General features: G+C 38.1%; 1 protein-coding gene across 1 annotated transcript in view; it reads right to left on the reverse strand.

Moving 5' to 3' along the window:
* Positions 1 to 11,282, reverse strand: part of LOC103919736 (probable global transcription activator SNF2L2) — a 25,436-nt gene extending 14,154 nt beyond the window's left edge. Inside the window, exons 1-2 of the mRNA XM_009327295.1 lie at positions 11,053 to 11,282; positions 3,166 to 3,426 (exon numbers count right to left, since the gene is read on the reverse strand). Coding sequence (XP_009325570.1) covers positions 3,166 to 3,390 — 225 coding nt within the window. The 5' untranslated portion in view covers positions 3,391 to 3,426; positions 11,053 to 11,282. The remainder of the gene's footprint in view (positions 1 to 3,165; positions 3,427 to 11,052) is intronic.
* Positions 11,283 to 11,500: the final 218 nt, after the last annotated feature.

Genomic DNA, 11,500 nt, shown 5'->3' on the forward strand with positions numbered 1-11,500 from the left:
CTCACCAAAACCAGTAATATTGCCCATGACATCATAATAATTTTTCCACAGCCAGTAATCATTTACAGTACACCCCATTACAAATTCACAAAAGAAGTGATTATGTATCAGGTTACGATTAAATGGAAGAGAAAATAAACCAAGGGCTCACAGTACTCATCCCATCCCTCAAGTGAGAGACATGCAAATTAAATAGATACACTGTTGTCATAACTGAGAGTTAGGCAGTTAAAATCATGTGGCCCAGCTGGTGCGTAAGAGCATACAGAAGGCTGTATCAGTTCAGACTAAAACCATCTAACCCTATGTTCTGCCTCCAGACCAGACGAGCTCATATGTAGATGCCAAGGAAAAGGAAGATTAGGGCAACCATGTAACAATGCTTTCTTTTAGTATCTCCCCAGCTTCCAAGTATTTTCACCTCAGGAGGTAACACCGCCTGAGGCTGTTACGGTTTGTCCATTTAGCAGAACCCCCCGACAGACTTCTAAGTATTTCTCCTTAACTGTAGCTGCCTTGCATCCAAGATATATACTTCAGTAAAATTTGGAACTGTAAGTATTTCCCTCGCAGATTGATCAATAGTCTAAAGATTACTTAAGAAGGTAGCAAGAAAGATAGCTAAGTTATTGTTTCTGTCAAAACTGCGTTACGTAAATCAATAGTAATTTTTCCTGTGGAATGGTTTTCTGGTTACTAAGTGAATATACAGTCTTTAATTTTCATATTAACTGTTGTTAAGTAAACATACTTTAGGAAATATGATTTATTAATATCAGTTTCTATCAATCAGTGTTTTCTCCATTGTTGGATACTTTGGATTTTTTTTAGTTTTTATGCATTATATTGTTCTTTGTAAGCTAGTCAAACATCTAACACAGAATGAAGGTGTTTCGTCACTCAGTTTGTGAATTTTAAAAGTAAGAACCACATCCCATTGCATACAGATGATGTGTGCCCCACAAGCAATTGCATAACCGGGACACTTTTTGTGCAATCTCTCACTTTTACTGCATTTCATTAGGAAAAAAAATGCGTTAATATTACATCATAACTTGAAAGTCAAACTGCTTTACGTAACACTAAGAAGAAAGAAAACATTTACTTGGTCAAACTGCAGGTGGCTGACCAGTGTTTTAATTACATGGAAGAACACTCAAGTAATCTTCCCAAAATAGTCTAGAGGCAGCCTTCCACAGCATTTCTTAAACAGACCCTTCCCTCAGCTGTCACAATAAACTGTTTCTGGGGTTGCACAGGAAAACAGATCAGAAAACTGATCTAGACTGAAAAATTAACCAAGTTTGTTTTTTTTTTTTCACCTGGATCAGTTCAACAGACCCATTTTCTGGCTTAGTCACACACACACAAAGGCATGCTGGAACTCGTGAAGTGGCAACCTAGAGGACAGCAAGGCTATTGCTACTAAAATAAAGACTTGTGAAATTACAGCCTTTGTTCATTATCAGAATCAAGGTGCAGACAAGGGAACGTAATTTTATAATAACTATACTGACTGGCCAACTTTGAATTAGCTATCCAGACTTCACATTCATGGTGCATTTTTAAAAATATTTCAATGACACCTCAATGGAAGAATTTCTACTCTGGCTCACAGAACTTCTGAGATGCTTCTAAAGTCTCTGAAAGAACTTTGTGGGATGACATTTGTTGGTTTGTTTCTAAAGCTAACATAGCATTAAACATCTGAAGAACACACAAGGTGAAACAGGATATAGCAGTTAAAAACATGATGTATGGAGCATTCAACCATTCTAATGGAAAATTCCTGGTGCCACCCTCTTCTTCTGCAGGTACGGAATCTCTTAAAAAGAAACGAGAGAACTGAAGGATGTAAAAACCCTGGCTGTCTGAAATTTGGGGCATTCACCAGAGTACTGGAAGCTTAGGCTGTAACTGACCCCACAAAGAAGGAAATGCCAGTTGCAAATGTCTAATCTGGCTAATAGCTAAACTACGTGCTTCAAGATTCAAATGGAAAAGTTGTAGTTACTGAATGTATTGACCTCTCAGAAATTACAACAGTTCAGTACAAATGGGCAGCTGGATCATGGCCTCCTGCACTTCAGCTGTCTTTGTGTTATTAGAAATTTTAATGATATAGTTCTTCATGCAAAAGATGGTAGTGTCATGTCCCTACTGACTGGACACTGTTTTAACTGTTTTAGTGAATGAAACTGATCCATCTGTGAAAATGGCAACATGAAGAAGTTGCCAATTCATGAGGAAAATTAAAATATGTTTACCATTACTTCAAAAGTAAATTTTTATTGTAAATTTATTTTTTTTCTACGTGCATATAACAATTCCAAGAGGAATCAACAATAGTTACCAAAATGTTTTCAATATCTTGGCTCTGTAAGCTGTTACTGGATATTTCTGAGAGAAGAACATCAGAAATTGAAATTATCCTGAGCTTTAAATCTCTGGTACACAACCAAATAAAAATGACAATACATAAAGGGTCTGTTCTCACAGAGGAAATTCCACACAAGCAAGTATTTCCTCAAAGCAAAAGACATTAATGCTAGTCTAAGCACAAATGTAATTTTAAGTGTATCACAAAAACCACTGAAGTCCAATTATTCACATGATCTACACTACACAGTTTTAAATTCCTTAGTAAGATGAAGCCTTTATAAAATAACTTGAAAACCAGGTTTTTCATCAACATGGAAAAGTAAGCAAATTTGTAAGCACAAGCCCTTTAAGAGTTAAAAATACTAATTTAAAAAACTATGCAAAACTGAAAACCACCCCAGAAAAATGTCGAAACAGACAAGAAGAAAAAAAAGAAAAAAAAAAAGGTGGTTAGAATGGTCTACCATAAGGTTTTAACACTGAAATTCATATTTTTTTTCGCTAGTAACATCTATCTTATTGAAAAGTACAGTTTACAAATGAAGATTTGCAAACTACTAACTCTATAGTTCTAAGTAGTCTACTAAGAACAAGGAAACTGTGTTTTATCTGGTATATGCATCACCTTTAGTAATAAAGACAGAAGCAGGAGTGTAGCTGCAGTTTTGCAGGTGATACATGACGTTTAGTAGAGTTATGCAGGTCAAAATGTAGCATAAGTAGTTTTTTTAATCAGTGAAGAGAACTCTAGGAAAAAAATGTTCACTTGTAATAAACTATTACCTTATGCATTTGGTGCATGCCTTCCTGTGGATAATCAGTAGGCCCCATTGTTGGCATTGGATGCGGGACACTGGGTGGACCAGGACTTGGCCCCATCATGCTGTGAACTGAGCCAGGAGATGGCCCTGGTCCTGGGCTAGGTCCTAGAATCGGTCCAGGTGAAGGTCCTGGTCCAGGGGAAGGACCAGGATGAGGCATGGCGCCAGGGTCTGTAGGCGTGGACATCTATTTTCTGTCTCCTTTTCAATTAGCAGAATAGCTCTAATAACAAAAACAAAACAAAACAAAAACAAAAACAGAATTTCTATGTGACGTTAGGGGCATTGAAAAAAATGTAATAAAATCTACTGACAAACATCACACAGACATGCGCACACACATGCAAACTGTCATCAGCAGAAAATGCTTAAATGATCCTTAGTGTTGCACATTAGTTTGACCATCCTTCTAAAAGCCCACTAGAAGGCTAAGGATCCTGATAGTTCAGCTAATTTCTGGATGTTTATATGTTACTCACAGAACAAAGCAACTGGTACATTATGAGAAACATCTACCAGAGACAACGGTAGTTCAACTGACTTGATAACATCAGATGTATCATGTGGGGTCAAACAGAGTACTACTAAAGGCAGGGAAGATAGCTGTGCACCTCAGTAACACGCATGTGTTCAAAAATCTCTCCCTACACAGATGTGACTGCAGTGAAATTCATACTTATAAAATTCACGGTAATGCGGCAAAACAAGTATTACAAGGATTATTAAGACTATTTTCTGACTTTTTTTTTTTTAAGTTAGGTATTAATGTAGGACCTCTCTGGATATCTCTGTATGCAATCATAATATCAAACAAAACAGACAACAGAAAAGACAATTACTTTGGACTGAAGAGTTATAATTCACTTGCGGGGTTCTGCCAATGTCACAAACCATAAGAGTGCAGCTCAAGTGGCTTATAAAACAGTAAGTGCCCCGAGAACAAATGACAGGCTTTTACAGGCTGGAAAACCGACTATTACTGTATTTTTATTTCCATGTTCTTAGTAGAACAAATTGATGCAGACTCCAGGCTTGAAACATTCTTCAGTTTTCTGAGAACTTTTATCGTTCTTCTTCAGTTTTCCAAGAACTTTTACCATTCTTCTTCAGTTTTCCAAGAACTTTTACCAATGTCTAATACTGGAAACTTTTTGTTTACTAATGTCAGAGTATTGTAACACAGTGACACAGCTGCCACATTTTTACAAAACTCATGGTCAGTTGCTGCCAACGAGATCAGCCATGTTTCTTGCTATTCCCCACTCCCAACAACACCATTTTCATGTGTTTGATCACACAGTGATCTCATTATTTGAGTAGTTAGGCCAGCAGAAAAGTAACCGTACATGTAAAAAAAACACCAAACCATCTAGTGATTCAGGTTACTGAACTGACTTTCTGAAAGGACAGATGAGTCCCAGTGCCAGCACAAGGAAGCAAGTAGGATCACTACTTTCAGCAGTACCTCACCATTAGATGGGCTTAGCCTGTTCCCTTTATTTTCTTTGGGTGTAGTTTTATAGTAAGATTACCTGCCCATGATTACTTGTCCCATAATAATAAAGCCAATATAATGAAAAATTACTTATTAAAAAACATTCTAATTCGGTATATTACAAGGTACTTAAAACGTAATAGGACATTACAAGGCCTAAGATGACTCCCTGTCCCAGCCCCTCTCCTTATAGAATTTATCAGAGGAGAGTCTTCCACCTTCCACATCTGGGTTTATCACTATCCAAAGTTAGCAGTAATTACCTTCTTACATGAGTAAGTGGTGTAACCCTGTTATAACACTGCTCATATAAAGCCAAACTGTAACACTGCAAACACCCTGGCTCGTAGTCAAATTAAGAAACAGACACTCAAGAAAAACAAAGTACCCTCCCAAGGTTCCCAACAGAGCAGAAAGGAGGCCCATCTGCAAGACATGTCAGAAAAAAAGTGGATTGGTGCTTACTGCTAGCAATCAGGGAATTCACAGCTTACAGAACTGATCACCTTTCTTCTTTTAGGAGCAAGAGTCTTTACTTACCAGAACCCACACAGAAGATAAAATGCTACTATATCAAGATCATTTTCACTTATTTACCCCCAATTACCTAATCATTCTGTCAGGATCCAAACTGGCTGAATAGCTTTTGCTTATAAATCCCCTTTTGTTATGTTTTAATAGCTACTACTCTCTTCTGATTAAAGGCAACAAATTAGAGCAATGCTTAACCCATTTAAAATAAAATATCCTGACCTGAAATAAGCTACCTTGGGATCCTATTTCCTTGCAAGGTAAAACAGGGAGATGCCTATGAAGCTCCTCTGTTCAAAACAAAACACTATAGTCACTAATTAGTCCCCTACAACCTCACAACATCACCACAAAAGGAATCAAGTTATCAAATGTTCACAACTGCATACACCATGCCATAGCTTCCTATAAGAGGCCTACCGTTTGGCTGTATGAAGGACAACAGACATTACCACAGAACGAAGAGTTTTTATATGAGTCAGTCATTACACTGCAAAATGTAGGACTGACACTCTCACAGGTGACTCTCTCTGCATGTTATAAGCCAAATTCAGTCCATTTAACAAGGCAGAACCTAGTACCACCACTATCCAGAAAAATTTATACAGAACCACAATGCAATCAATTACAAAACTACTATCAGTATACAGTATCCCAAAATATCCTATTTCACAAAAGACTTCTACCTACACCTATGCATTAAAATGGGTATCAAAATCTCCCCCCCGTTCACCTCTATTTCAAATTCAACTTGCAGTTCTCATAAAAATTAACTGGATCCAGTCTCAGCTCCACTAGTTACACTGTCATTTACATATACATTAAACATGTCCTGTATGCAAATTCAGAAAATTCTTTTTAATGGGCTAGCAAGTGCCTAACCTGTGAAAAACAGTAACTACCAGAGGGGAATGTTGCACCCCTTACACCACATCAAGTCCCTCCATTATCTTTCTTTAAGAGCAGATAAACTCACCCGATCTTATATAATTGTGAACTGTCTTGAACAGATTTGTATTCAGAGATTTTTGTATGTCAAAGAACATACTTCTATGCAAAAAGAAAAAAAAAGTAATTTATAAAATCTGTATCAGAGGAACATAAAATACTGGAAAATACTACCTGAATGCAAGTAATAAATCCTGTCCAAAGATACCCGTGGACATAAAGAGACAAAGCAATTTTCTCTGGCAATAGTAGTCCACAAAACTAAAAAAAACAGCCACTCCCATAAACCAGAACCCATTATATATGGCCCTCCCAACTAAGGATCTGGTCACAGAACAGAACTCCTAAAAAGCTTATGATTTAACATGTTTCAAAAATAGCTCAATTTATATTTACTAAGACTGAGATTGTATAAAAAACCCACAGAAATTAGGCACCCTGCTCTCATTAAAATTCAGTAAGAGCTAAATACCTAATTCCTCTAGGCCCTTAGAAAAGTTAAATGGCTCGTTAAAGTCAAAGCAAAAATTTGCAGAGACAACAGGTACAACAGTGGCCAGGCTCCATCCAGATAACATTGGTATTAGTTTGGGTACATTCTGGTGCCTATAATGAAATAAGCAAAGTGAAGCCAACTCCCTGCCAAAGCCAGTGTTGAGCCATTTGTTTTGACTGTTTTCTAATGAGTAGTGCCTGTTAGAATTATAAAGCAGGGGAGGGAGGGAAAAAAAAAAAGTAAATGCTTCTAACAGATTATAAGGACTTTAATAAAACGCAAAAAACAAATTTCCATCTCATTGTCCCAAATGATAAGGCTGCTGGCCCCGATTCTCAAATGCGTTACATACTGTCTAATTGTTTCTCAAGTGTCCAATCTTAAAATTTCCTCAAAACCCTCATGGGAGTAGTGTGATTCACATGACTTCAAATAAGACGTTCTCTTCTTGAACTGTAATCCCTTATCACTTCTTAGGTTTATTTACATCAACATCACCAAATCTCTTTTGTGAACAGCCCCAGATGGAACTAGTTGTGGTGAATCACGCAGTTCTTCCTGTGGTCTCAGAGAATTTCTCCACCTCTGCTGGTCACACCAGAGTTGAGACAGGGAGGAAAAAAAAAATCTATCATTGTCAAGGTAACTTTAGCCAGATGCAAATACAAGAAAAGCCACAAAACCAAGAGCTGAAGCTGAAGTGACTTAGGATCTGCACTATGACTTTATATGCACCTGGAAGGTCTTGTAGATGTAGCTAATGCGTTGTACAATAGGGTCTCCATCAGCTCAACGTTTCAGCACGCAAGCACTTTACACATATTCTGGTATAAACCCAAAGGTAACAAAGGCATGGATTTCCTTCACATGAAGAAAGTATGCAATATTAGTAGATCCAAAACTAAAACACAGCAGGTTACAAACCACCCGCATTACTTTGGAATTCAAGACCAGCTGGACACTCAAAAAGAGCCAGAGATTATAGACTGCTTTGACACAGGGAACACACCAAGTCTAAGAACAGATGGAGCAGTAAGTATTTATAATTCTTCTAGCTGTTTCCCTTCACCCTCCAATATAACTTCTGCCCTTCCATGACTGAGTCAACCTAAATTGAACTTCAGCCAGGATGTTTTGGCCAGATCCCCTGCTTTGGATAGACAGGGGAAAGTAAGGAAACTGCACCGCTTAGATCTGATGAAAAGGAAATGTGGACCCACGCAACAGCCACATACACACTGCAAAGCAGACTGTAACTTTGCCTTCACAGAAAAATAATTACAGCCTACTTCTCCCCACACATCTCCAACTGAAGTCATGATTCACAGGTAGCTTTGAAAAGATATTCTATGAAATTGTGACGCACTACGGGCTAAAGGAGTTATCTTTATTACACTGCCACAGAAAACATGAAATGATACTGTCAGTGATTCGCAGTATTTGCTTAATCTGCTAACCATAATCAAATGAAGATCTTCAAAGTTTAAGAACTGATTAATAATGACAGCAGCTCATCATAATTAAAGCAAATAACTTACAATACTTAGAAGCAAATCAGTGTTTTGTATTGTACAACCCCACAGGACACTATGCATTACTATTTATCAGGATTTAACTATTGTCATTTCATCAAACAATAATTCAATCAACAAACAGGTTTACATGAAACAGGTTTACACAAGAACTCAGTATAAGAGAAGAGTCAAATCTTCAACTAACATGAACCAAAGTTACTCGGTTCACATAAGAGAAGCCAAACACACTAACAGCTGAGAGATTCTGCCTTTGCATACTCATGTATGTAACTTCACTGTAGCTTCAAAACCTTCTGGAAGGGAATTTGCATTTTAAACTACAAACCACAGAATCAGAAATGCTGCACCTCAATTGCTCATCCAGACACTCAGGCCAGAGGCAAAAACCTCTGGACACTTGCTTTAGCCGCTTGTCTAGCTGTCTACTGAAGACTGTCTGCATGCACCCCAGCAGAGCTAGCAGAATGGGTGGTGTGCTTACACCAGAAACTTCATGGTGGAGTCATGTAGCGTAAGGCTCCTTTTCACATGCAGAGTCTATTTTAGGATGATAGTCCTAATATTCCCCACCTTCAACCCCTTACAAATATTCTTGTAGAAATTCTTATTTCTACTGTGTAACTGTTTCAGTCTTTCATAAAGCAACTTCTCAACTACTCTAACTTACAGCCTACCCTCTTACGAGAAACTAAAATCAGCACCAAGAAATGACTGGCTAACAGCCAGGGGTTGAATACACTACAGACAGTCGAAAGGCGTCATCACAAGTCAGAGTTCACACAAGTTAGGCTAAGATATGCCACCAGACTTTTCAATGAAGATGCTACAGGATAGACATACGATCCTTTCTGATGGCTTTGCTACAGAAGGCAATAGCCTTCAGGAAAAGGGGAGGGCAGATAGCTGCTTTAATTGCCTTTTAACCCCATAGCCACAGTCACAGCAGACAATGTCCAAGATCAAGTCCATGTCTGCTACGTATGTAGATTCCACTGTACATTTCACGCACAGAAAACTGACTCATGACAGCACTGACTGGTTACGGATTAAGTTTCCATACTGTGACCTTTACTACAGGTATTAATCACAGTTATTGAGCATCATCTTCACATTAGATTCTGAAAAACAAAAGCCATAATGAGAGGTAGGCAGAAGGAAAGGAATTCGCCATATTACTGACAGGCCTTGTCTTTACTTAAACAGGGAGGAAGACGAGGAAGAAGGCAGAAGATTGTTTTAAATACAAGTTACTTATGGTAAAATATCAGTGAAGATACGAAAAAGATAGTTTCTCTAACAACAAACTGATTTTTAACATTTTCCCAAAGGTCCCAGCTCTAAATGATCCACCTGGGTGCTCAAACCCTGCAGTGATACATAGGAAATATTCTCTACCAAGTGGAGACAAACAGGAAAATGTTTATGCCTAAGAAGTTATGACTTTACATGTGTCAGAAACAAAACAATTTTCAGTATTAGTCTTCTTATTCTGCTATATTTGCAAACTACCAAAGCTGTGTTTAAGCAAGCCTTACTTCTTTCCCTTATTCATCCTTCCTTATTTTATCTTGCAAATAAGGCATAAGCTTTTCTCTGCTGCGATTTTCATAAGTGATCTCTATGTCATAATGTTGCTGCCATTTTCATGGCAAGTGATCTTTATGTCGTAACGTTGTGTTTACTACTCCACTAGAGGATCAAACAAATAAAAACCTAAATGGATAAAGTTCAAAAGAGCTGGAGATCCAGGAAACACTCTTTATACATACAGAACTTCAATTGCAGCAGAAAACACGTAAAATATCATAGGCATTTTAAGGAGTAATTAGCAAAAATGTTCTCAGTCATACAAAGAATGAACAGTCTCCTTCTGAAAAGGATCACTAGTTCACAGCAATATTACTAACCAGGACCATGAAATTGGAGGTAAAAGTGCAGACATTTTTTAAAGTTGCAACTGTGCACATTCTGACCTTAACTTCAAAAGTCCAACAAAAATTGAGAAAATATATCTGCAGATATTAATTTCATATAGACCTTTGTCAAGAATATATTTAATATAAGAACGCTAGCTGGAGCACTTCTTCTCTTGTCAATTTTCAAGACTCAGGTGTTGGTGAAAGCATTTTTCAAACTTGACAAGAAACGCTCACAGACCACTTCAGAAATGAACAAAAGAAAAGATCTAAGACTGCTTTGAACACACTCTTCTGGCACATGTTCTATGAAACACCACAGAAACAGCAGTCCTAAAGCTGAGACATAACTCTTGAGAGAAATACTGTATTTAATGAAGCTTTACCCTCAACTCTGTCAAGTCCACATATGCTGTAAGATACACTTAACTTCAGATTTATTTTTACATGCTCATTATCCATACAACCTTTTTGCTTTCTATTACTGATACATATGGGCACAAAATTCTGCCTCCAATGCTACTCCTTCTGGTACACCACTTTTTTCCTTAGAATAACAAAAGGACAAAAGAAACAAAGTCAAAGACAGTAATAGGGCAATTAGGTTCCCAAAGAGAAAGTGTGCCTTTATTTGCACAACAACACTAACTTACACAGAAGAGACTGCCCCACCCCGAACATGTAACTGGTATACTACTAAAGGAATCAAATTCCTGCACAAAGTTTAGCGTCTGGGTCCTAGGGGCTGTGGTTAAAACCAAGTAACACTGAAGAAATCTAACGCAAAACAGAAAAGAATGCAAGCGGAACAATGGCATGTCACAGATCCCATATCAATTTTTTTACAGAAAGCATGCACGATACTTAAAATGGCAAAAGTAAAAAAAAATCTTTATAGCTTCAATTCTTCAGTTGGTTATTTACTTACCTATCTAAAATATTCATCAAAAGAGATCTTAAAAAGAACAGCGTTAACCTAAAGTTTGGGAAGTCTGAATATCAAACATAAGCAGCAGATACCAAGAGAAAACAACTTCGGTGCGACCTGTGTAGTCACGCTGACACTTAACCACTCTCTTTACTCGACCATAATGCACACGTAAGGGGAAAAAAACCAAACAATCAGTTAACTGTAACTTCAGTTCCGAGTTTAGAAGAGCTGTAACTTTCCCAGCCGTGTGCAGTTTGTTGTTCCACCATCATAAATTTGGGGGTGGGGGGGAAGAGACAAAATAAAAAACTCCATTTCTCCCCGCAGCACGGACATAATGAAACGTGGTCCTGGGGGCGACAGGGCACCCTGTGTTCGCGCGGGCACACGGACGGGCGCACGCCAAGGAGCACCGGCGGAGGGTCGGCGGCGGGCCGCCCGCTCC

The sequence above is a fragment of the Pygoscelis adeliae genome, unplaced genomic scaffold (genome assembly GCF_000699105.1).
Source record: "Pygoscelis adeliae isolate BGI_AS28 unplaced genomic scaffold, ASM69910v1 Scaffold26, whole genome shotgun sequence".
NCBI lineage: Eukaryota > Metazoa > Chordata > Aves > Sphenisciformes > Spheniscidae > Pygoscelis > Pygoscelis adeliae.